The following is a 27,189-nucleotide window of genomic DNA, read 5'->3' on the forward strand; positions in this document are numbered from 1 at the left end:
GGTTTATTGTTACATTCATAAACCAGCATGTTTACTGTTAATTTCACACCTATGACAAGGACAAAACACTGACCAAATGAGGAAATATCCTCAGCATTATTTAGCAATAAAGTGGTGCTAGGACAAAGCATATTTATTTTGTTTGTATAGAATATATTTATTTTTTTTGCCGAGACTTAATCAGGAATCCACAGTTAATATTTATGCAAATGAGTCTGTGATGTTTTGTATGTTCATAATTAATATTATATTGTAACATGTTCATGTGCAGTTGTATACTGCAGACCTTATTAAAATAAATACCAGACATTGAATTATCTTGTCTGTCATATTTTATATACACAAAAAAACTCCTGCTGGGGGAGGGCGGGGGTCAAAATAATAAGCTGTCACTTTAACAATAAACAGGGTAAACATGTTGTTGAGAAAAAAAGGTGTGAAGCAGTATTCTGAAGTCCTCCAGCATCTTCTGAAAATAAAGAAAGGCGTGAATAAGGCTGTGTTATTGCCTCTGCACAGCCTGAGTGACTGAATCTCTATATACTTTATACACATGCCCTCAGCCTCAGCATAACAGACATCATTAGTCTTATTTTTATTTCCTGAAAATCATTTGTCAGGTTGAAACTCTCAAGCAGTGTAGTAATGAGATTGTGAGCAGACATGCTCCGGTTATTGTGGTCACGTACACGCACATACTGCTCGCTAATGCAGATATTATTAACAGATTTGCACAGGTACTCCCAGACCCTGATTTGTTTTATTAAACCTCATCTCACATCAGCTCCTCACTGCTGACTCCTTTATATCCGAATCTGCTTTCTCTCACTAAAAACTTGGGGATGCTAAATCCCTTTGGTTTGCCAAATGCAGACAGTCAGTTTCATCTCTTAAATCCTTTAGTCTAAGAGTGGAACTAAGACCATTATGCCCCAGTGAACAGCAGAATCTCTTATATGAGTCTTTCGAAGCTTAAGGGTCCACTCAAACCTGGAATCACTTCAGGCAGTCAGATAGTTGGTAGTGTTGTGCTCTCCGGGGACTTGTTTGGCATCTACCACCTTGGCCAGGAGCTGTATCGTCACCAAATGTAAAGGCCATGCATACGCAGGAAGAAATGCAATCCTGAACCGTTCTAGGCTTGACAAATGTTGTGTCCACGCAGTCAAAGCCAAGACGGAGGTGGCCTTTAGTCAATAACGTGACTGTTACTACGAGGGTACGATTCACTGTCCATGATAATGGGTGGCTCTCCCAATAACAGGTCGTCATCACCCAGAGTGGAGCTCAATTCAGAGTTCACGAAGTTGGGGATGTTAAAATGGGCCAAGAAAGCGGCTTCCCTGTCCGTCCTGTTCTCTGTCTCCGCGCTCTGGAGAACCAGGCCCACCGTCTCGTCAGGAGCGGTGGAACGAGCGCCGGCTTGCTGGTCTCGGCTCCTTCTGGCCCCGCTCAGGACCCCGCCCCCGCCCTGTTCCTCCTCATCCACGTAGCAGTGAAAGAGTGAACGCGATTCCTCCAGCAAGGGACGCGAGAGGCACGTTTTGTTTTCAAGGTCATGGGGGCGATTTAAATCCTCCAGGCAGTGGGTGAGACGTATGTGCTTCTCGCAAGGCTCTGCGCTCCTGCGTGAGAGAGACCACAGAGGAGTGGAAGAGGATTTTAGCATGTCAACACAATGTTCATTCAATCAGAAAAAAAAAAAAAAAAAAAGTCCTCTCAGAGGACGCAAAGTGAACACCAAGCTGAAGATATATTTACACATTTGATGTGGGTGGCTTCTCGCTCTGAATGGGTATGAGAGAGAAAGAGCATATCATATCTTTGTTTTCTCTCCTATAATCCTGCCTTTGTAAAAGGCAACTCCTGCTCTACAGGGGAAATGGATGAGTCACATCACTGGAGCAGTTTAATTAAGAGGGATATAAGCAGCAAGATAACACTGGTCTTCAGCTTCCCTCTGATCCATTAAAGCAGAACAAGGTAAATTCGTACATCCACTCAATCTCTTTTCCCTCAAAGCCCTTTCAGAGGCATTCATTATATACTATTCATTACATACGCCAATCAACGTAAATGAAAAATAAGTTTACAAGACAGAGGGCAAGTATATTCTTCCATTCTAGTTTTTTTTAATTGTTTTTCTGTCTCCCGTTGGGGGGGGGGGGGGGCGGACGGCAGCATAATTTATAACCTCGGACTAAAATCTGTGCCAGTCTGTTAAAAATTTGTTAATTCCTACCAGCGGTGGTTGGATAGTTGGACCTACTGCTGAATGTGATGAAACTCGGGTTAACCTGTATGCCGTCCTTGTAAGATAAGAACCCATGGGGTTATCATCACCGACCTATATGGCAATTGAGGTCAAATCCCAGAACTGGCTCTGTTTAATCAATGTGTTCTGGAAAGGCTCCAGCCAGAGTGAAACAACATTACTCAAGGGACTCCAGCACAGACAGCTAATGAGCCGTAGGCAGACCACACACACGCGCGTTAGTCCACAGACAAGTGAAAATGAGACTGAATCGCAAAGACGAGTAAAGAATAGAGAAGCCAGTGCAACCAGATCCAGAGAATGTGCAGTTTTGTACATGCAGAAAAAGTGGAATGACAAAGGAATAGCCCATGCATTAGCACAAACAATGTATATTCATCAATTATTAATTTTAGCATGATTCGCTTGATAATTGTTGCAGTTTACCACAATGGAAGTCTATTTTGTCTACAACTGTCAAACGCTTTCATCAGAACACGTGGCATAAAATGAAGGATGTTTGACACTTGCTGCAGATCACTGAGAATGACTGTGTACAGTACAACTCACTCTGGATGTGGGGCTCCAGTCTTGGTCAGAAGAGTCAAAACAAAGAACATGAAAATAACGAAGACTGCAAGGCCCACCCAGAAGCCGATCACAATGGAATCTGCAAAAGAAAACACGTCTAAGAGAACTGCTAAAAAAAAGAGTAATACATCAGTCTTTCAGCAACTACCTAACTCCATCTTGCTGTTTTAAGACCACCTCATGCATCAAAGTATTGACAGACAACCAGAAATTGGCCCTGTTGTCTGCAAACAGGGCTGACAATTGATGCCCCTTTACTGGGAATTCCCTTTATTGGAAATTCAAGCATCAGCTTAAGTGGCATTTGAATTCCTTCTCTTTGTAGTGTCCTCCTGAGCTTTGCTAATGAACTTGGCTGTCTGTCTAAATTTTGGCCACCTTTGCTGTAACATTAACGGAGTTGCATTTTACATCAGCCAACAGTTTAAGAGCTTCTTAGACACAGATACATGAACACCCAGTCAAGCGCATACAACATATATACATATTACTTGACCTTCAACTCCGTCCTCTAGGAATTTCTATCTGAACAGCAGTATCAAACTCATTTATTTGTTTAACATGTAAACTAGCTATAAATAAAAGTATAAAAATGACTGCATGAATCAGCTTTGAAATAATAGTTTTGAATCCTAGAACATTTATAGAATAAAAGCCCACAATACAGTGAAGGGAATGCCGTTGCAATTACTGATACCTGCAGAATAATGCACTTACACCCATTTATGAAAACATGCAAGCTTTGACTTGGTTAAATTTATGAAAACGGTTAAGTTGGTTAAATACATTAAGCTGTTGCTAAATATCTAAAATAGGGGCGAGCATTCAGCGGGACTAGTCGAATATTTATTAGTCCAGTCCAAAAAGAACCTTTGTTCCCGGACTGCATATTACAATGCAGGAGCAACAAGAATTCGCAAATTTGTGTAAGCATTCACAGTCAACATGTACACAAAAAGCACAACTACACTAACTTTACCTCGCATGTAGTGAAGTGCAAGACGAAAATGCAACACTTACATCGGTGCGCTTTGAGACCCTCAAAAGACACGGGCTCTTCGTCGTCGTAATATTCGTACCTCCATTCATAATCAGAGTTCGGGAGACCAGTGCTTGTAGTGTTGGAGGACTGTAACCCGGACATCTCAAAACACGATTTAAGTCTGTCACATTACAAATAATAAAGAAAGAGCTCTTCCTGAAAACACCTTCCTGCGATGCTCTACGACGAAATACATAGGCTTGATTATTATAGCCAGCCCTCGGATCTATGGAAGTGGTCAGCTTGTGAAATCCAAGCCAGAATGAAAGCCACGCTACGCTCCTGAACTACCGCTTGCTGCAGTCTCTGATTTGCCGGGTTAGTTAAGAAAAGTTATCATCTCCGTAGTGGCGTAATTGATCAGTAAAAGATGACGGTCACTTACCCGCAGATCTAAACCAGTGAGTTTCATGCCCGCAATTTCGCAAGACGATATCTAAATGCAGTGACCGCCACCCAAACGTGTCGTGTGTTCTGCTGCAGTGAGCTTTGCGGTAGAACGCGATAGGCGAAATTCGTGTTAGCCTACATCACTCAGGACCGAGGGCTGGTCCTTCAGTGAATTTGGTGCGCAGGCGGTTTCAGTCATTCATAGAAACTGGTGAGTGACATTGAACTGCTGCTTTTAGAGCAAGACAGAGAAAGATTTCAGATAATAGATGGTGATGTCATTGCATATACATATGGAGGTAAACAGAGAGATAGCATCTGTATTGTGCAGGCTAAACAGGTAATTAAATCATTCAGTAAGGCATGTGTGTTGTTATTACTGGTACTGGTAATTTTTAACTATGTTATAATTAGTGTGTTAAGCAGTTCTGGAGTGTATATTTGGTTGTAGTTTGTGCAGTTGCAGTTACGGATTTACAAGTAGGCCTGCAGCACCTTGGAAGGAACCCCGCCCCAAGCCCTCCTGAACCCCACGCCCTGATTTCTCGGACGTCAGATTTTAAATTGATCATTTGTATTGCTATCCATCTCTTCTTTATTTCATAGGAATAAAAAAATGTGGCGGCAAATAGAGACTAATGAAGAACGGAAATGCCCTAACTGTATTATTCTTATTCTCGGTGACAGATATGAACGCTTTGAATTGTCTTTTCTCGGGACGGAATTCTTCTTGAAAATACTTATGCTTTCCCAGATCTGGTGGATTGGAATCAATCATTTTCCAGAGAATTTAAAAATTGTCCAAAAGATTCTAAGATGTAATTATTCTTTGACTGGGTACTTGTGGAATATTGGTCTAGGTGGTCACTTGTCTGCAGGGGCGCCACTAGAAAATATGGTCTATATGAAAGAATACAATATAATAATAATAATGATAATAATAATAATAGTTTACTGTGAGGGTCCCCTGTCAATGCTGGACCCTTGAAATCATCTTAACTCACCCTCCGTCCCCCACCCCCCTTCACAACACCCCTGCTTGTCTGGTAGCCTTTGCATTGATCTTTGAGGTCCACTGAAGGGTACATGTTTTCCAGCTGAAAGACTTTAACTGACTGAACATAATTAACACATGTTGAGTTACGTGTCTCCTCTCAGTCTTAGAAACTGACCCTGTTCCTCTACTGAAGAGCATTGCTGGAAGGTACTAGCCATTCCTTTATTGAATTATGTTTGAAAAGTACCATTCTGAAAGGGCTAAGATACAGACATATATTTCTCTATTAGGAAATCTGAATACCAAACCTCGGCTCTTTCATTAACACAGTCTTATTCTTCCTTAGTCACAATATATTTCTCTATATTTAATTATATATATTTAAGCGCACACACACGCACACACACACACACACACACACCAAATTGTAGTTTCGGTTACCCCGCGACCTCTCCCGAAAAAAAAAAAAAGCTTAGTAGTTGTTCTGAAATTGTTTTAGATTCATTAGTATATCCAGAATGAGATTTAATGGAGGGAACAACAAATTCTGCAGCCAGGAGGTCACAGCTGAAGCCCAGTATAAATCACCAAGTTAATTTGATTTAGTGTTCCTTTTTGTCTGAGCTAGAGAGAACATTTCCCATCTCAGCTCATTAATATTCAGGATGATGGTGCTTTAGACTTCTAGGGTGAACCAAGTGTGTGGCAGGTGGCCATGTGAGTCACTTAGACCCTGGTGCCAGTGTTGTGTCTTACTAATGAGCTCAGAGTGGCCAAAACAGATCTGCCTGTTTATGTTAATTGGACACTCTAAAAACAAAACACCACAATGGTAAAATACCCCAAGGATATTACCTGCTGCACTGAATATTCAATTAATTTTCACTAGAATATCAGATGCAAGCCTATTAAATACAATCCTGACAGCTAACTAATTAGACTTGAAAAAACATGGGTCTGTCAGGACACTAAAGCCACACACAAGCATTTCTGACAGGTTTAGTTAGCCTGTTATCCTACTCAGTAACAGATTTTTTTTGTTACTCATATTCATGCATTATATTTTCAGTTTGATTTTTAGACTGAAGGAGCTTTTACTGAAGGAGCTATGCAGCCATTGGAATGCCCTGTTGACAGATGACAACTTTGTCACGTTGTCCAGAGAATTCAGTAAATGGCGCCTACTTGATTCTGTTTCAGCCTTTACCTGTAAACGTATCTCATGCACGTTTTAACCCCCCCCCCCCCCCTCCATCTTTGATCCTGAAATGTTCAACTATGCTTTGTTAGACTTCCTCTGACATTAAAGAGGACTATACAAGCCATTGAATCTAATTTCTTTTTTTTAAAAAAAACGTACATTTTATGTAATTATGTCAATTAAATCTTTTTATAATCAAGTAATGAGTGGAACTATAGAGAGAAATATGAGTGTTACAATTCCATTAAGCAGAAAAAGCGCAGAGTGATTGTGAGAATTACATAAGGTAGAGTTCTCTGTTTGATTTCATTGACCTGGAGTCCCACTCACTTTTGAAGCACCTCTTACCATGTCAGGAAGCTCTTGTCTCATCAATTACCGGGCTTTTAACGTCAACTGAAGGCAACTCAGTACAGCCTCTGTTTCTCTGCTTTCCTACGTGTCCACATTTAATGTCAGAAAGCCTCTAATCAAACTTCGCATGGCTTACATGGCTAAGTACTGTCATTATACCTTGTAAGATGTTTCCATGACATAAAATCACTGACTAATTTAACATCGCTCACTATCAAAACACTACTAGAAAATGTTAAACACATTGTTTTATTATGAGTGAACGGTGAGAAATATTGTACTGAACAATGTCCTTTAAAAAAAAAAGAACGTTTCGAAACATTTAGAGACAATTATGAAACACGATCCATAAATATCAGTATATGATTAAGTTGTACTCATCTGTATTGTTTCAGACAAACATGTCATAAACATCTCAGCAAATGTTACAGTTCAGTATGGATACTGTGATAACCTCCATGCTGAAACCATTAACACAGCTTCCTTCAGAAGTCTTCCAATGGCTATATATGTGGGTAGACGATTCAGTTGTAATTAATTTTGATTACATGTGAAGAGTAGGGCATGACCTCCACTTCTATGCCCAACTTGCTGGTTCACAAAATGCCTACGCAGAAACTTTCCATAATCAAGAGTTCATTGACAGCCCTCACAGGGCCACATCACTGTGCCCTTGGATGCAGTGCCTACAGATAGCCTCACTTTATAGGAGACAGTGTGAAACACACATGACTGAATTTCGAAATTGCCATTACTAGGGTGCCTGAAAATGTGAAGTGAGGAAGAAAATGTGATGTTGTGTGTGTGTGTGTGTGTATGAGTGACTTGGAGAGAATCCCCAAAATTGTTTTCTTCTCAAGTCTTTTCATTCCACAAATGAGCTTTTTTTTTTTTTTTTGAGGTCATAAAGACAAAAGAACCTAGCAAAATGAATTTCTGTCCCTCTTTAAGAACAAAACCAAGTAACCAAAGCGATATTTTATTCTGAGCTTTTCGACGTGTCGCTAGGGGTAAGTCCATGTTCTGAATACAGACTACGGCTTTCATCCACGACAGTTAAAAGAAATAAAGAATCCAGAACTGTCTTCCCCCCCTCCCACCCCTCCTCCCAAGCTCCTCATTCCCTCCTTTGTGTTCCGCCTCATCACCTCTGGGGAGAGCTGTGTGATATGATCAGTGACCTGACCTTATCATTGCTGGAACTGAAGGCTCCAGGCTTCCTGTCTGCGCTTTCATCAAATAATTGTGCTGAGAAAAACAACCCAAGACACAGCTGAGCAGAAATGACATGGAGACAGCTGCAGATGGTGGACCAGCCGAAGACCAAACACTCTCTAGGACCCAGGCCCTTTTTCACGTGCATTATATCTATACTCAGATAAATCCATACATTTTTGGATGTCATGATGCGCCTGGTTCAAAATGCTCCTATTCTGTTTCACTGTCGACAAGATTGCTCTGTAGTTCATCGAACGGGATACACGATAAGAAAAAAAAGTTAAGGATAGCAGATAGAATTTGCTAGTAAAAAAAAAAAAATTAAAATGAAATATAGCTGCAGGTAGTGAGTAATGCTGTCTGTGAAGATCCAGTTTTGGAGGAGATGTAATTTAGCTTTTCAGTCATCTGACAAAAGAAACTGCAGGTTCATTTGCAGTTAGGCATGGATTCTGGTACATGTATCAGAACAGCAGTCACACCACAGCTTCATTTTAATGTGTGCAGTGATTCTGGAGCTAATAGTATTTTCAGTGTTTCTAACATTACAATTTGAACAGCAGTCCAACATCTGCTGGCCTGTTTCCCAGAACACCATCAGCGTGTCTGTGCGCTTATGAAATTACAATGTATTCTTTCATACAACATTTTCATACTAATATTTTCATAGTATTCCTCTCGCTTATCAGTCATGTAAAAGAACAGTATTACCAAGACTGCATGTGAGAAGTATAAAAAAAAAAAAAAAAAACGTCTGAGAAAGGCATGTGCAGGTTAATAAAGGCCAGAATACAACTCCTTAACAAATACCTTCTTTCTTTCCTAAGACACATGTATGTCTTAGATTTAAAAGCCAACTATGCATCAGTAATCTATAGCGAAAGTGTCTAGAGGAATAGCCTACAGAGGAAGTTTCTTCACGGTGAATTTCAAAAGAATCTAAAAGTCACGGAAACTGTTGCCCATTTTTCATGTATAATAGCCTACATGTGGTTATATGACTTAACATAACCCTGTCAAATAGTAATATGTATGGCTAACATAGTAATATGTAGAGGAGCACTCCAGGTAACGAAAGGTAAAGCTTCTTAAAAGATGTGAATGCAGTTTGTGAACTCATGAAAGTGCTCAACAAATCATTTCCAAAAAGCATATACACAGAACATATGGTTCAACCGTGGTCATATGGTTGCACACAGACATTAAGGACAAGTAACATGTGTGGGTGGAAACTGGAAAGCATTCAGAATAATTTTAAGATATAAGCAGCGAGAAACTCTGCTCACAACACTATAGCTCAGTCAGTATAGTCTGTGTATACGTTTCCTTTTAATTTGCCAAGAATGGACAATCAGAGTAATCAACATATTATACTGAGAAAGGAAAGAGAGAAAGAACAAGAGGTACGGAAACTAAAATCCACGTCAAGTACTCCAGTTCCATATTCCAGAGTTTCATTTTAGCAGTTTCAAGTCGTTTTCCTCTTCAACATTCCCTCTGAAATAAAGGTTTCGTGTTGCAGGCGTGTGTTGCATCCATAGCTGGTCTTCTGACGCTCTTTTCTCTTACTGACTGCATATGCGCCTGCTTAAAATGAGGTTTAGAGATAAACATTTACCAGATTTCTCTGCTCCTCACTGAGTGAACCATAAACCTTCAGAGGAATGGAGTTTTTGTATGATGTACAAATGTAAGGTATTGTAACAGTCACAGTATTTGTGAAGAATCTGTGAGACTGACTTTTAGTCCCACAACAATAATAATATGCTCATGTCTTCGGCACAACGTAAGGGGAAAAACATCCGTGTTTTTGTGCTCATGAAATACAAAAGCACAAACAGTACAGATAGAAAACTCGTTTTTATGCTTTTGTTTACCTTCCACGGCTAGCTGTTTACTTCTGATCTGACCCGCACAGACCTTGTGGGTGTAAAAATGTTGTGGCGGAGAGAAAACACAGGCCCTGGGCTTTTAAACTCTTCATCTTAAGGTTCATTTAGAGCGGGGAGAATACGCGTGGTACGGCGTCAATCACAGCAAACCAGCTCAAATGAAGCTTACGTTAGCTAAGTGCCCGTTTTATGTTAAAGAAAAACCATTTATTTCTAAAACAGAGAGGACATGCTCAATGTCCTTGGTGGCATAGGAGCTTTTTTTTTTTTCCCCCTGCTTGTTAATTCAGAGATCCCTATACAGCTCAACATGACAGACTTTCCGATGGAAAGAGCAGAGCTGGCTTGTGTGGCATAATTGGGAATCTATCAGTGCTGAGAAAGCCTGGCTTGCTTTTGTCTCTGACAGTGGGGAGATGGGCTACGGCAGAGTTAGACAGTTCAGTAGAGTTAGACAGTGAAGTCAGGCATAAAATGATAAGAGTAGAAATGATTGAGGCACAAAGTCAAGCTGACTTCTGTGGGTACGGGGAGGTTGTGTTTCTTGGAAGATACGACCGAGAATACGTGGGGAGAGAAACACAGGACAAATTTGAGTCAATCATGGCAAATAGCAAAATAAATAAGCACTGAGAGAACTTGTAACAGTTGGATGTGAATGGTTATGATGGATGGAGACTTGCTTCACTTAGCTTCTGACAATAATTAAGACCTGAGTGTTCACTGTTGTAAAGATGAGAGACTCCAGTCAGTGCGCTTAGAGACAATCTGTGTCCCTTCACTGAACCAGTGGCTGTAATCAGTATTTCAGTGCTTCAGAAACCAAAATCTAAATTCACGCTTGCAAAGCTTTGAACAGTAACTCTTGCTACTCTGATTTTTGATGAGCATAGCTCAGAAGTTCATTCAAGTCCATTATGCATAGAAATAGTCCACACGCAATGGTACCGTTCACACAAGGGCACAGACACACACACACACACCCACACAAATCATTCTGGTGCTTGGTGTTCTGTAGTCATGGATTCTCCCAAAAATCAGCCCTGGAAAGCATGAATTTCTTCATCACTGAGGCCCTGAAGTTTGACAAGTCTGAGAAAAGGAGGAGGTATAAAAAAAAAACACATTAAACCATGACAAATGAACAAAACAATATATGAAAGCAGGAATAAGACTGATAAAGTTAAATTTTTTTCTCATGTTTCCTAGATATGCTTGGTTTGTATTCTGCCTGTCTTGGAAATTGCTTTGGACAAGAGCATCTCTTAAATGAATAAATGTAGTGTAATGACACGTAATGCTCATGGAGTTCTGAGGGAACACTCACTGCACTGTCAGCTCGGTGAAGCCCGTGGGGCCGCAAACACACACTAAACATTTTGAGTCCTCTGGTTTGTCTAGGAAGTCCTTAAGCATAGAGGCGTCCACCCGCCCTCTCCTGCCCGTCCACAAATCAGAGGGCTCGGAAAGAACAAACTCCACCTGAAACCTGCAACAAGAGAGAAAAAAAACAAACATAACACCACATCCTACCGGTCTACATACCCTGACTCTGAAAGGTTATTATCCATCCTCAGACAGTGAGAGACAAACAAATGCTAAATCAAATGAGCACACGTGCATTTAAATAATCAAATCAACAGCAATCAGTTGGTGACTGATGGACAGTGTGTCAATAGGACAGCAGAACCTTACCCACTATTTCACAATCTGAGACCATGGTGTGTGTGTGTGTGTGTGTGAAAGGTCATTTCACAGCAGCGGCACGTACACACATACTGCAGAGCATATTGGATCACTATGGCCCAAAGGTCAGTGCTAGTGATGCATAACTCCTGAATGCTATAGATGTCCTTCAACCCACATGAGCCATTCTTCATACACATGCACGCTAACATACAACTAAGCTTTTCCATTGGGTCTGGGCATTGTTATGCGGCGCCATACCTATACCCACACATTCCCATTGATATTCCTCTACAATGGCTGAAAAAGTCTGACTTCAAATTCAAAGGACGTCTTAAAGCAAAACATGCTGGATTTTGCAAAACAGCTGAATTTGTCATTTCTGGAGATGTCATTTTAAAATTGTATTGCTACAGAAGGAAAACAGATTGAGTTGCACCTTTACAGCCCAAACAACGCCAAATGTCTACCATGGATCAGAACAATAACAATGTACTAGAATTATGCATACGCTAATGTGTAGTCAATTCGGGATAAAAATGACTATGGCTGATGTCCTGCTGATGCCCTGCATGATCCCTGGACATCTCAGCTAAAGGGTCTGATGACAAATGTAAATTTCTTTTTTTTTTTTAAGATTACTGTTAATTTTTTATGCTCAGTCTCATTTGCTTTACCAAATGGTACATTGTAAGTAGTCACGCCCATGTGAGAGAGAAAGAATACAGATCGATGTGAATGCGGTTTACTGAGTGCAGACAGGGCTGTGAAACTCTCCTCACCTCTCGTCATGGGCACATAACTGCTCCAACTCAGCACGCCACAGGATATCACTCTCCTGCCGGTTGAAGAACATCAGCTTGGTTTTTCTGAGAAAAGTGAAAGAATACAGATGCCTGAGTCTCTGCTCACAGACCAACTCAACAACACAAACACACACACACACATACTTACATTCACATACATACATACATGCACAGACACACACACATACATTCACATTTACATATACACACAGACACAGACACAGACACACACACACACCTGCGCGCACACACAGACACACACACACACATACAAAAGATTCCAGCTCTTTGTTAGCACTTTAGGGATAAAAGAAAGATTATGCATTATATAACCACAACAAAGCCCCCTGTATGTGAGTTTTAAATGCAGTGAAAAGAACACTGTCTACCACCTCCTGTCTCTGACATCCATGCTAAAAATCCATTTACATTTCTCACTGGGACCTTTTCTACAGCTTTGCTAATTCAAACGCTTTTGTTTTTGAGACCATCCATAAAAAGAAAATAAAAGCGACCCAGAGCCAGAGCTGAAAGCTGAGGTCATTAAGAGTTACAGCCATAAACAAATCAGAAAGTGGTGAGAAAAGAGAGATGAAACTTCTCTTCATCTGATAACGGTGAAAATAATGATGGTTGTCAACACAAAGGTCTATCTCATTAGACTGCATAAATCCATTAATTACCGCAGGGTCCATTTGACCTACAGCCAGGAAATGGAGCCTATTGTTTCTTCCCTCTTTGAGACTGAACAGAGTGGAGGTGTGTAGATAGAGTCAAAGATGTTTAATGTGACTTCACTGGGGGCTATGGGAGTAGCAGTGAAGTTTAGTTTGGTGATGGATGTTTCTGAGGGGAGAGACTGGTGTGGTTGAGTGAGTGACATAACTGACCTGATGGACGCCAGGTCCTGGAGGGCCAGGTGAAGGAGGCGGGCCATGGGTGTGAAGCCTGTGCCCGCGGCTAACAGGTACAGGTGAGTGACATCACGCAGCAGACGCAGACTGAAGGGTCCCTCAGGACCGCTGATGGACAGGGAGTCTCCTAGAGATGCCACATTCACACGTGTGTGTGTGTGTGCGTGCGTGTGTTTGTGTGTGTGTGTGTGTGTGTGTGAGAGAGAGAGAGAGAGAGAAAATGAGAGAGGAGAAAAACACATGAAAGTGAAAATTACTAATTGAATTTTCAAAAAGCCCCTTAAAAGCATGAATTACATCGGCGTGTAAAAGGTTGAGAGGAAGCAGTGAGACAGGGTGAAGCTAATTTGACAGGCTAGCACAGGATGAGGAGACAGAGCGGGTGAAGCTCTTTGGCTCTCTGTAATACGTGCTTATCAGAGAGGTGTTGGTCCTGACGGACAGAGAGAGAGAGAGCACTTTCTTTATTAACTCCAACTGCAAACACACTCCATCTGCTCAGCCATTATAGGAGCTTGTCTCCGCTGTTCACAAAACACACAGTCACCAGGACCACTACTGCAACCAAAGGATGTTGCCCGGCAACCCAGCCAGAATCAGTCACCCTAGGCTGGGTCTGTCAATCACTCTATCCCTACTTGAACCTACTGAACAAACAGATAGGATGGGCCATTCCACACGTGACCATTTATGAAGCTATTATGTGGCATGTTGTGATGATCCACAGACAGATTCACTTAAAACAACAGGGTTCTTTAATTTGGAGAGGAGAGAAGAACAGCAGAACCAGGAATCAGGGACCCCTACAGCTTTACAGCCGAGAAACTGCAACGGAAAAAAGAGCAGTTTGAATATACTGTTTTTTTCCACTTCTCCTCTGGAGTCAATATTCTTAAAATAGAACATAATTACACCATCTATCATGGCTTTGGGCTAGGCAATCTGCTCAGCATAATTGATTTATCTGAATAGTGGTTCTCTTTCAGAGGAATGAACCTGGAGACGACAGGAGAGGGGAAGAGGAGGCGTTGGGGGTGGCGGAAGGGAAGATATTAATCGCCGGGACACAGAGAAATTTTGACGGCTAAATGACTGGTATCTGTAGATGATATTTCATGCAGAAAAATGGAAATTCACATTCTTTAACCTGTCGCGACTTAAATGAAAAGTCTACCGTACTGAGACGCAGCAATGAATGATTGACAGGATCCTGTAATAATCAAGCGACTAAACATACTGTTAATACCCACAAGTACTTTTATTCTCCTGTCACCTCATAATAATTCAGCATACGGCACTTCTTAATGACTGAATACTAATGAAGGCTTTGAGACAGTCTCGCTGTTCACCCCTAATGTACAAAGCATCGGTATCTTCTGCATGTTATGCTCTCATTAATTCTCATTTGAATACAGACGTAAAGTTTCATTCAATGTGATCTCTAACAGGCTTTTAGGCCCTCATCCATATCAAACTGTTAGAAGTCCTGGGCGAGTAGATTTCAATTCACGTACAAACATAAAGATTCATTCGATGTGATCTATTACAGGGCTTGGGGCGCTAATCTGTATCCGCCTGTTAGAAGTCCTTGTTTGTGGATTTTGATGTAGGACACACACACACACACACACACACACAAATGTATAGCTGATCTTGACTCACCAATATGAAGGCTGTTCAGATATTGGGTGAATGTTCCATTAGGGTAGACTTTGATCATTAGAAAGATGTCTGAACCCATTTCTTCAGTGGAGTGTGTGCTAGGCATCAAAGTCTCCTGCACAGGCGTGTAAGGTTTCACCACATCATTGCCTATCCAGGGGAAAGCACATCAAAATTCAGAACACACACACACACGCGCGCACACACACGCGCACGCACACACACACACACACACACATACGCTAACACCGACTCACATGCCCTTGGGAAAAGATGATACCTTCAATAGAGGCTTTGAGGTAGACATGTCTCCCTACAGGTACATGCATGCGTGTTCCAGGAGGGAGACGCATGCAGAAGATGTGTGTGTCACGTGTGACATCCTTTTTAGAGACCAGAGTACACTCTCTGTAGAACAGATCTGCATGTAGGAAAGAAACAGGTATATAAATATTCAGAGCTGCTCCTCTACACGTTACAAAGAAAAGCGCATCGAATTCAAAACAGTCCCAGTCAAACTCACCGCGATCTTTACTCCGTACAAAAGAATCATGGGATTGCAGTGGTTGACCCAGGTGAGTCCACTTGGCTTTGACCGTCTTGCGGATGCTGAGCTGTATCTTGCCAACCAAACTGGCAGTATGAACTACAACCACAGGGGATGGGCAGAAGTGAGAAAAAGCAACCTTTTTTTTTAACAGAAAAACTGACAAAACTGTATAAACGATGAACATTTCAGAAAATGAAAACCAAAAAAAAAAACAAGCTCCTAACATATTAAATATAGAATTTTCTAGCATTTGAGTTTTTCTTATCACCCTTGATCTGATTCTGGTGCATGAAGGAACACGTAGTTAATACTGAACAGATCATTCGTTCATTTTCAAAGCTGCTTATCCTAATTAGGGTCACGGGGTGCTGGAGCCTATCCCAGCGCTCACTGGGTGAAAGGTGTGGAAACACCCTGGACAGGTTGCCAGTCAATCGCAGCTGAACAGATCAACATGAATCAAATCAAAGGAAGTTCATTCATGCCAAAACTTACTGGAAAACCCTTCCTCCACCTCATCGGAAAGACCTGAAAAACAGATTCAGTTCACTGACTGAATTAGGTAAAACAGTATGAAATACAAAATGTTCTGGCATCAGAATTCAACTCACGCCAGTGGAGCAGGTAGGACATCTTCCCCAAGAGAACTTCCAAACGAAGAACACCTCCCCGCAGGTCCACCACTGCACAGCCAGGCTTTGGAATCTGCGTGAGAGTGTGTGTATATATGTGAATGTGTGTTGTGTGTGACAGTGTGCGTGTTGTGTGTGTGTGTGTGTGCGTGTGCGTGTGCGTGTGTGTGCGTGTGTGTGTGTGAAAAATACAAAAGAGACTGGATTCTTGCTGGTAGACGGCAGCTAGAATGATCAATGTGGAAGCAAAAGAATCAATAAGACAACGTAGTCAGAAGGAAAGTGCAGAGACGCTTACCTTACGTTTGGTGTAAACAACAATATTGACTGTGGCATCTGTCTGAAACCAGTCATACCTTTAAACAGGAACAAACACACCTTTGAATTTTAAAAACAGCACCATACATCCCACTGTCTATTCTCATGTATATAATAACTATTAATAAAAAAAAGCCACTGGACATCATTAATACCTATTGTGTTATGTTCATTATAGAGCCACATTAATGTAAGCGTAATAAATAAAAATGAAGAAAAATTCCCCAGTTCCAAATTTGCATAACAGTGGTTCACAGATGCAGATAAGTCCTAGCACAGCTGCTACTGATGCACTTAAAATCAGCCAAATCAATGTAACAGTCAACAGCTCCAGTACACAGCGTACCGAGGGCGAGCGTCCTTCGGCGGCAGTGGGGCTGTTCCAGGAACAGCTGGCACAGGCGCTGGAGGTGGTAGAGTGAGACCTGGAGGGAGGAATATGAGAATGTAGCTCCACTCTGTCCTGACATCTCCTATTTTTAACTTGATTTTAGTCATTCTTAATGTGGCTTCAACTGAATAGATATCTCTATGCCACGTTACATGTGACTGATCCACGTCTTAGTATCATTTTCTCCTACCGTTAACTTGAGCGCTCTCCTTTTTAACTGGCTGTGCTGTGAGTGCAAATGAAACACTTATTGAGTCATACAACACAGAAACGATACTGTGAAAATCAATATTCTCTCATACAAACGTGTAAAAACAAACATCTTTAAACAGTGCTGTTAATCCTAACAGGAATGCCATTCCACAGTCACGTGCATTGAGTTTGATGTATGTCTAAACAGTCCTGTGAGCAAATACACAGTGAGAATGAGTAGGTGGTACCTTTAATGACAGAGCTGGCCTTGACTGCCATCCTTCCCACAAGGCACTCCTTCAGCATAGACTCATAATTAACCCAGCGGTGAACCTGTTAAGTAAAGAATGAAGACGTTCATTATTGGAAAATTCCACATTACAGTTATGCGGTATTGCTCTGCTGATTCTTATCCAGATGTGTGTTAGCAAGCTCAGACGGATCTCTTAGAAACACTTCTCTCCGTGAAACTGAAGGTGGTTCTCAAACTCTTTGGATTATGATTAAACTAGGCATTCAGCGGCCACTTTATTACCTGCACCATCCCATTGACAATAATAAATCACTCTCACAGACACTGAGATACATTCTGTTAGCTTCTGTGTGAAGCAGGCAGACAGGCATTGTGGGATCAAGTTCTTTTTTTTTTTAAGTGAGTGACAGAACGGACAAAATGAGTATCTCAGGAGATTTTGAGCATAGCAGTTGGGCATTCTGGTTTGAGTATCTCAGAGACAGCTGCTCTGGGCTTTTTACACACAGCGGTATCTGAGGCATAGTGTGATTGACAGTCAGTGGCAACACTGAGATTAAAACTGCTCTTCCACGAGAGACGTCAAAGGACCAATCAGAACGAACCAGGAAACCTCTGGCACATTTCCGACACCTCCTAAAATCCACACACCTTAGAACCCTGGCTGTTCTGGAAACAAAGTCTGACACGTCACGTCGAGGATGCACCTCATAAAGCGGCCACTCAGTATATACTGATATAAAGAAGCTTAACCTGTTTCGCGCCGTTGATTTATTTATCCAAACTGGATAAATGGGCAACATCTCCCCTGTTGCCTGCAGCCACGAGAACCTGTATTGTCTAAAACTCAGCGCTCCAAGGATGATTCAGACTTGCTTGCTTTCCATAGAGGAGAAAGAGACAGGATTATGCAGCCGGCAGCTGTGCATGAAGCCTTTAAAAAGAGATGAGGAGAGCCAGAGCACTCAGGTACAAAGTACACTTAATAGACAAAGGGAAGAGACACTAATGAAAGAGTTATACACTGACCCTTCATCCTCTTTACCTTGTCCACTAGATGTACTGTGTACCTGAGCCCTGAGCTGCCTAGCTCTCCTGCTCTTGGCTTATTCTCTTCTCAATTATCTTGAGAACACTGTGCAAACACGCACAATATGTATTATTCGTTGCCATAGGGTCATCGGAACAACTAAGTGCAAATATATTGTGATGTTGTAATTATACAATCACTATAATCTTAGAAGTGAAATTGGATGCGACAAGGTCTTTAATTTTACCATAAGGCTTTATAAATTATGCTGGTGTACTGCACTCAGAATAGCATCAATGCCACTGTGAGTAAGTTAGCAATTCGAGGACACTACATTCATCACTGTAATCACTATCTAATTGACGACAGCTCAGTGCTGATGAGGAAGGTCAAGACGGCTGCATCCCGGAAATGTAATAGTCTTTCTTCTTAACAATAGCTTAATCACAGCGGCTCTGTCTCATCCCCCTTCCCTCATACACACACACACACACACACACACACACACACACACCCCAACACCCACGCACCTCATAATCATACGTACGCTCTCTTGTTTTCTCCTACAAATCAGATGTTAAATAACAATACAGATTTTTTGGACTGGTGTCAAAAACAGCCAGATGTTTTTGCCTCTCTAAACAAAGTCGTGACATCATTGAAATAAAGCAAAATCCACGATGCGGAGGATAACGCGCTGGAGGGCCAGAATAGACGCCCTGTTCTCTCAGTCTGGCCAGAGGAAGCATAGATAAGACCAAGATGACTGTGACAGGCCGGTGTTTGGAACAGGTTCAGTGCTCACCTGGTCAAACAGATCAGTGCCATCAATCCCAGCTGCTCTCATTAACTCCTCCTCCCCACCGGGATGGAAATCCATGTAAGCACTCACATTATACACCATACCTTCAAGACACAAACACAAAGACCAGGTCATAATACAAGTGATTAGCATCTATACTTCTTTGGTCAGTTTTCTACTGTCTGCATAGCCTATGCCCTGACATCAGGTGGTAAAGAGTGCACATCTTGCGCCCTCTTCTGACTACCAGCCAGTAATACAGGTGCTCTGTTTACGGACTGCAAAAAGTACAGAGCTATCCAAACTTTCTGACAAACATGTACTTTATTCACATGATTTTTTTTTTTTTCAAATATGCACACACTAGGCTAATTCAGTATGTGACTTGGTGAACTAACTTAACATATACTTCTCATAAAACAGTGGATTTAATGTCCAGATTTACATCTGAATTTCAAGTGTCCATCGCAGACTCATTTTTACATTTTTACAGTCTCTTTCTCATTTTGAAGAAATATCAGCAGTTTTAGTTCATACTGTGACATATTTGAACTCCATTTAACAGCAGCAAAGAGCCTCAGGTCAAACTTTCTCGAGGACAGACTCTCACTGGCCGTGGGCTCTGTGCGTATCCATCAGCTGCCTCAGCCATACACAAATTCTGAGAACTGCGAATAACTCTAAAACAGCAACATACACCTCAACAATATGCTGACCAAAAAAACAAAAAAAAAATTCAGAGATCTAAACTGAACTCTTCCCATTTATACACCTGAATGTTTTGGTACAAACATATGTACTGATGCACTCCTCCTTCTTATACAAATATCAGACACTGCCTCTTACAAATGGACTAGAAATGTAGCAAAGTGCATCTGTGCATATGTATGTGTGTGTGTGTGAGCGTCAGAGAGAGCGAGAAACAGAGAGAGAAGAAGAGAGGGAGAGAGATGGAGGGAGGGAGGGAGAGAGAGAGAGAAAGTTTTTGTAAGATAAATGTTATTCTGTTTCTGTTGGCCCGAGGTCGATGTGAAGAACTGCAGGCTGAGCCAATGGGTGTGCTGTGTCTTAGAAGGACAAGCAAGGGTTCAAATGCACGTGTATTCCTACATGTTATGATGTGTGATATGTTTTGACAGTTAAACTAGTCAACTGCTGTAGTTAAATTGGTCACCCTGTAAATGACCCATGATGAAGCTTATCACCAATGTCCGTCCATAAGCGTTTATGAGGGATTCCTTGTGTAACTGTGATTTGGACATGTGTATCAAGGCCATACTTTACTGTCCTGTGAATGCCCAGTAAACATCTCCAGGACAATATGAGGTGGGCTGCTTTGTCTGCTCGCCCTTGACGACACTGCTGAGCTCAAAGGAACAGTCTTTCCTTCATTAAACTTGTTGTTCTTCCTGTGTTTTTAAGCATCTCTGCTCAACTGAGTCTCTGGTCTGACAGGTCAGTTCTCCACATATCACCAGGATCATAGCTTATTAAACAAAAGCCGCTGCCCACATCAATAAGTATTAGCTAAGTCTCTTCGTCTTGTACGAGTAGTAGACAAGCTTACCCCTTATGCAGGTCCAGCAATCATTTCGAGTGTTGTGTTTCTTCAGCTCCTCCTCTGTGACCTCGATGAGACGACCTCTCAGTCCAGTCAGATCCCGCCCACTTTTAGTGAGTCTGATCCAGTCCATAAGACTATGGCCTGGCTTCAGAGCCACCTTCATAAGTAATGGAGAGAAATTAAATGACAGCATCACCCTAGTCTGAATCATGATATTACAGAACATGTTACACAGACGAGAAGACAAGAAAAATAAACATTTTTAATTTAGAAACTGATATGAGTATAGACACAGACACAGAACTGATTAAATCAAACCTATGAATAGTCAGCAACTAGGTCTGTCTCAAATAATATTTCTTTATTTATATTTTTCACACATCAGAGTTAGGATAGTATACAAACAAACAAATCAGGATGTGAAATCGGTGCGTGTAATGTCTACTTCTGTCTTGGCTATTGCATCTACCACAAGCCACAACTTCCTTCTGACATCCGTGGGAGAGGAACATGAACAAAGCAGCCAAAAATCAGCAAATTTTAAAGCAAATCGTTATAGTATTTCAAATCCATCTGAGTGACGGTTAACGAGTCCGAACTTTCATATTCGTCACTCAAATTTCACAAGCAAAAGCTTCGTTTCGTTCCGAATGTTAGATAATGTAGCAACAACTATACAGGCAGGCTAGGCTTATAGTAAACAATACACTAACCTTGTTCCTTGACTGCCCCGATGGAGCGACGCGCTGCTGAGAACTTACAGCAGGAAAGGACTGCGACGGCACGTTCAGCATGTCGGCACTTCTAAAACAGCCCCACTTCAACAAAAGTCCTGTACAATAAACTTTAAATTAGGAAGTAGTAAGATTATGACTAAGTCAGCGGAACTGTCATGTTGAGTGTGACAGCATATATAACTTCAAGTGCGGGAGGACCATTTTCTCCGGTGTTGTAACAGAAGCTCGAGGCGATGGTTTATTAGCTAGCTTGTTTTAACTAACAATAGCCAAATGTACAACGACACTGGCGGCGTTTTATCAAGAGTAAAAACGTTAATCTAATCTGATATATCTGTATATACATAAACGGACATATTGCTCGACAGTTTTGAGTCAATACTGAGGTGCACTTCCGAAGTAAACTGTTTTTACTTGTAGATGGTTGTCGCATAAATATGACGACATGTATCACAGGGGACAGGAGAAAAATAGCGACCCCTAGTGTATACGAACGTCCCTGTGGATGTATAATCACGGGAAGAGCAACTATTATGTGTGATATTACTGTATGCATTAATTCAGGCCATTAGTGTCAAACCCAACAAATCAAAAATCTAAAATCATATGCGTTATACATAAATAGGGCTAATGTGCATTTCAGTAAACATCCAGTTACTGTCCAGATCAAAGTCTTCCAAATTATATTGGAAAATGTTCATATCTGTGACAAATTTATATGCCATTCTCTGGAAATATAGCTGAAATGTTGTGTGTCTACCTATAGTAACTCAGAGCTCATCTGTCAAGAGCTTTGTCTAATATCCAACTTTATTCCAGCACAGGTGCAAACCATGTGTGTTGCCTGCACAGAGATTCATCAGACATAAAAGCTGCCTTTATGACACTGTCCATAAATTACCCTTGTTATTTTGGACTTTCCATTCTCTGGAAAAAAACCCACTTCTTTAAGTTATCAGACAGAGAGAGGGAGAGAGGGAGGGAGAAAGAAAGTGAGTGAGAGAGAGAGAGCGAGAGAGAGAGAGAGAGAGAGAGAGAGAGAGAGAGATTAACTGGCATCCCTTTGCAGCCTGAGTGAAATGTTAGCATGCATTTGAAGCTAGCTGATTTATTTGGTCATCAGCACTCAAAGACAGGCAAGATATTTCAGTTTACATCATATTTCAGCTAATGAACTGTGTGACAATAACTAATATAGCATCAGGCCACCTCTGATGTTTCAACATCAATCTATAGTCAGCTCAAACTATTCAGTCCAAGCATATTGCATAGGGTTTCTGAGCACATGTAAACCTCAACAGTAAATCTTCCTTCTCTCAGTCAAATTGTCATGCAATCTTTGTAAACTAAGATAAAATAAGACACTGTAGAATACATGTCTATCATATTTCTCAATACAGCTGATAAGAAAATTTGGCAAATGTATTGTTTCCAGAGAAAAGAGCAAAATAAACACCACATATATTAAAAGATAATCTGGATTATGAATAAGGGCACGTTTTATAGAATTCTACTTTGTGCTTTACTCTGCATGATAATGGAGATGAACAGCAACTATTTATGAACATAAACAATATCAATTCAAATTAGCAATAGGCCACACGTCAAATGAACTAAAAATGAAATACGAATTTAACCACGCTATTTATTAAAGAAAAAACTACATAATGCATAGTGTCACAAGCCAGTATTTAATTTCAATTTAATGCAATTCAATTTAATTAAGAATGGGTTCAGCCACCATTTTATCATGAAGTAGAGGCGTAATGGTTCATCTTAATCACGGTTTGTATCACATTTGGTTTGAAAGCTAATCGAACCAACACAACTTTAACACAAAAGAACAAACTTAGTAAAAACAGCAAAACAGCTCTTCAGGAAATGAGAATGGGAGAAAACTACTCTTCGCCACCTTTATTTTGGAGTTAACCTCTTTTAGAAAATGAGTATAAGAAAACCAAACTCGAGCAACGTCTATTTTAAGGCTCTTCTCAGTGACAATGTTTGGAAGAAACGTTTTAATGTTCTTCCTTAAGAAATGACTGCAAACATATAACGGTTGCAAACTGCTGACCGATTGTTCTGACTTTTTCAAATTAAAGCGCGACCACTTCTTTAGAAAATGTTCCATCTTAGAGCAGTTTAAAGGGTTGCTCTGCTTTATTAGTTTATGTGGGTTCGTATATTTCGATACAACGTGTTTTATTTATGGTCTGAGTAAGGACATGTGCTTTGCTGTTAGTGAAATTGTTTACTCGGTCGACACATTAAAGCTATTGTAATCATCCGCTCTAGTAAAGCATACGCGCGCCGTATGGTAAGCACGGTGCATAGGAAAGTAAACGAAAACGTGCGCCGGCTGCAAATGATAAATAACGTTACGATCAAACCCCCCCCCCCCAACAGAGTGGAACGTTCCACTGTAGTAAAATATGTATTCCCTGTGATTTGGCATCACGTTCGAGTAAAAAAAAAAAAATTTACAAGGTAGGGGAAAAATCAACGGTTCTCTACACACGTAACTTGAACCAAACCCAGGATTACAGAACCATGATTTTCGGTTTGCACAAAACCGATATACTCTCACTAGGAGGAGGCAAATATAACAACAGTTTAAAAGAGATTACTTCTTAAAAAGCCAATGTGAAGTTTACTTTCAAGTGTTTCAGAAATGTCCGCAAGATTTTAATCTGACTACAACAACAAATCGGCCTGTTGTATGGTTTGAAATGTTGACAGATGAGAATTTTAGACTATACACAATTACAGTGCAGTACCTCCCTCCATGTTCGCTGATGCCGCTCAGGCTTCTAGCGCCTCCTAGACATCACAACAATATCGTGATGAAAATGTTTGTTATGCGTATTTCACAACTTGTATAAACCACTGATTTGTTATATAAAAAGTCATGCCAGAAAACTTGAGCTGACCATGAGGCAGGCCTCGATATAATCTAACTTAAAGTCAGTTCTAAACCTCGTTAATGAAGCCTTGCTTTTACGCACCAAACACTGTTTTCAGTTCAATTAGGCGGCTATGATACTACACAAGTAATAGCCTGCGTTTGTAGGGTTTCCAGTAGTGAGGACACTTTCAGATTTAAATTTGGTGGTAGAGACGCATGCATAAACAAATTGAGAGTTTCCTTAGACGCCGATTTAGTAATTGTTAGTCTGTGTATGCTTAACAGGAACTGTGTTCACCATTATTACTGACCATACGCACATTTCACATTTCGCGTATAGTTTATTATACAGCAATACAAAATCCACATTGACCACAAAGTTCCGCAACGCCAGCCTACCTGACATTACATCAGAGATGAAAGAATAGAGTGCCGACAGTTTCCCTCTGTCATCACTTTCATCCTCCTCCCATTCATCTTCGTCGTCCTCTTTTGCTTTCAACATAATTTGAGTTGCCTTACATCCATGCTTAGCCGAGAGCAGCTGTCACTCACCTACAACTTTCTCAGCAGAGCGCATACAGCAAAGAGAACTTCGAAATTTTTTCGAGTGCCTTCATATCTAGAATTGTCTGAATAGGATGGGAATATATATATATATGTCTATAGAAGATACGTAGTTAAATGTAGGAAAAGGTTTAAAATCTTCACCACTGTGTTAATCCACTTACTTGAGGCAATTCATAAGCCAGTACAGCGCTTGAGACTTCAAAGTAAAAGTCCCAGGTTTAAAACGTACATTGCATACCATAAACCCGACACTATCTGACAAAAATGTATAACGCATATATAACACAAATTTCATCATTCACATAAAAACACGTAAACAGCTAAGCAAGCAAGCAAATTACAGCGGACAGAGGGCACTTTGCTAGGTTTAGTGGAAGCCCAGATATTCTGGGTTCTCATAAAGGAGAAGTTTTTTGTGAGAGCTGAATTTACAAAATAGTTGGAAATAACACCTTGTCCTTAAAATAATAAAGGTTTTATTAAAAGTGATACCCACTATGAGTAGATGGCCCATGAATAAGTAGAATAGGAGAGTTGTATTTGAATATTAAGACAATTAGGTTTTCAGTTTTCAGTACGAGGAGCGGATATCCATCCAAAACATGGTTTGAGTCTACATATAGGCACACATACAGATATAAACAGTCACTTAAACAGAGATACATAGACATACAGACACACATACCCCCCCCCCCCCCCCACCCCACCCCCCCCCCCCGCCCCAACAGACACACACACACACACATACGCACACACGCACACAAACAAAAGCCTTTCTCTGTGGCATAGTTGTGGGTGAGGGCTACTGTAGGGTCTGTTGGACAGTAATGGTGGGGAACCTGAGATGATGAGAGGAGCACCTGTGCACAGCAGGGTACCAGGAAAAGTCAAACAGGACCCAGCTATAGGTCACAAGTTCCCACATACTGTTACCCTGCTCAAAAGCTAGATAAAATGGTTGTGCCAAACCACTATATACATTGTAACACGCACCCATGAGCCCCCCCCCCCCCCCACATCCACACCAACAGAAACAAAGGCGGCATTGTTATGTGTGTAAGACATTCTTTACACAATACTTTTCTCTCTGACTTACCCCTCTATTTTGTTAGGCCCATTTTATAATAAAGCTGTCTTTTCCAACACCACACACTAGGTGGCAGTCCTCACAAGGCATTGGTATCTGAAAGCTAGAGTCTGGTGCGGTGCCACTCTCTGCTCTGAAGATGGCAGTACATCATCGTCATAAAAAGAAACAGAGAAGCTGGTTTCATGGTTGAGCCAATTTAGAAATCCTCCTTTTACCCAACTCATTATAAGAATCATTGTTGTGAAAAAAAAGATTTCCCTCTAGTTTTAGAGGCAAATCTTGGGATCTGGGAGGATGTGTCGGCCCAGCCGTGGAGTGCTGTTGATAATTTAGAACAAACACGAAGCAAGTACATGAAACGAGAACCAAAAAAGGTGCTCGTTGCTGCAGAAAATTTCTTTACAGGGGAAGTGGCACCCATATTTTTGTTTGTCTTTTATGTGCCTTCAGCTGAAATGCTGTATAATGCAAACCAACAGTTCAACATATATTTACGCATTCAGTGTTTAAGCAGCATACTGATGATGTAACAATGTAATATGTTCACACCGGAACAATAAGAGCAGCCTGCGCTTTGCTTCATCTTTGTCTACACTTACTCAGTTACTCAGAGATCAGAGGCTCAGATACAGAGTCTGTTAAATTCATCATAAGAATACTGACAATACCACTCCACTCTGCACCAACTGTCAAACCGTTGTTTTTGAAATACCCACTTGTCTGATGAAAATGCTTTACTTTGTGACTCTTCTCTCTCTCTCTCTCTCTCTCTCTCTCTCTCCTCTTCCACTAGATCCAAGCGAAACAGCACTGGGTAGATAATTACAATTTCAAAACCATTTGCCAGATCATTACCAGCTAATCCCCTGTTTCATCTGATGAGTCACGCGTCTCATTTAACATGGTGCTGGACAGCTCAGGGGTTTTTCATAAACAGCCCTGTCCCTCGCCTTTCCGGCCCAAGAGGGCCAAGGGGGCAGGGGGGGAGGACACACACACACACACACACACACACACACACATGGCATGAGATAGATAGGTAGGTAGGTAGCTAGATACGTAGATTGAGAGAGAGGGAGAGAGAGAGAGAGAGAGAGAAATTCTCCACCAAAAGGATCAAGATCTCGCACATGATAGAAATGTATTGT

General features: G+C 41.1%; 2 protein-coding genes across 2 annotated transcripts; both read right to left on the bottom strand.

The window, feature by feature from the left end:
* Positions 1 to 170: 170 nt before the first annotated feature.
* mrap2a (melanocortin 2 receptor accessory protein 2a) lies at positions 171 to 4,357 on the bottom strand. Its single transcript, XM_030782052.1, has 4 exons — positions 4,273 to 4,357; positions 3,866 to 4,008; positions 2,825 to 2,924; positions 171 to 1,625 (listed from the first exon to the last, which is right to left on the bottom strand). The coding sequence occupies exons 2-4, from the start codon at positions 3,987 to 3,989 to the stop codon at positions 1,190 to 1,192; spliced, it is 660 nt and encodes a 219-aa protein (XP_030637912.1). The 5' UTR covers positions 3,990 to 4,008; positions 4,273 to 4,357; the 3' UTR covers positions 171 to 1,189.
* Positions 4,358 to 10,813: 6,456 nt separating this feature from the next.
* Positions 10,814 to 21,548, bottom strand: cyb5r4 (cytochrome b5 reductase 4). Its single transcript, XM_030782481.1, has 16 exons — positions 21,453 to 21,548; positions 20,743 to 20,896; positions 19,179 to 19,279; positions 17,339 to 17,423; positions 17,089 to 17,124; positions 16,854 to 16,932; positions 16,488 to 16,545; positions 16,169 to 16,262; positions 16,053 to 16,085; positions 15,531 to 15,653; positions 15,288 to 15,428; positions 15,008 to 15,157; positions 13,322 to 13,472; positions 12,408 to 12,494; positions 11,267 to 11,428; positions 10,814 to 11,031 (listed from the first exon to the last, which is right to left on the bottom strand). Exons 1-16 carry the CDS (start codon positions 21,531 to 21,533, stop codon positions 10,977 to 10,979), a joined length of 1,590 nt encoding a protein of 529 aa, XP_030638341.1. The 5' UTR covers positions 21,534 to 21,548; the 3' UTR covers positions 10,814 to 10,976.
* Positions 21,549 to 27,189: the final 5,641 nt, after the last annotated feature.

The sequence above is a fragment of the Chanos chanos genome, chromosome 8 (assembly GCF_902362185.1).
Source record: "Chanos chanos chromosome 8, fChaCha1.1, whole genome shotgun sequence".
Lineage (NCBI taxonomy): Eukaryota > Metazoa > Chordata > Actinopteri > Gonorynchiformes > Chanidae > Chanos > Chanos chanos.

Coding starts and splice junctions, on each gene's coding strand:
- cyb5r4 (XM_030782481.1), bottom strand. CDS start 21,533: ATGCTGAACGTGCCGTCGCAGTCCTTTCCTGCTGTAAGTTCTCAGCAG. Junction 16,933..17,088: donor GGAGAGCGCTCAAGTTAACG/GTAGGAGAAAAT, acceptor TCCTCCCTCCAG/GTCTCACTCTACCACCTCCA. Junction 13,473..15,007: donor TCTGAACAGCCTTCATATTG/GTGAGTCAAGAT, acceptor TGGCATCTCTAG/GAGACTCCCTGTCCATCAGC.
- mrap2a (XM_030782052.1), bottom strand. CDS start 3,989: ATGTCCGGGTTACAGTCCTCCAACACTACAAGCACTGGTCTCCCGAAC. Junction 2,925..3,865: donor GGGTCTCAAAGCGCACCGAT/GTAAGTGTTGCA, acceptor TTTCTTTTGCAG/ATTCCATTGTGATCGGCTTC. Junction 1,626..2,824: donor ACTGGAGCCCCACATCCAGA/GTGAGTTGTACT, acceptor TCTCTCACGCAG/GAGCGCAGAGCCTTGCGAGA.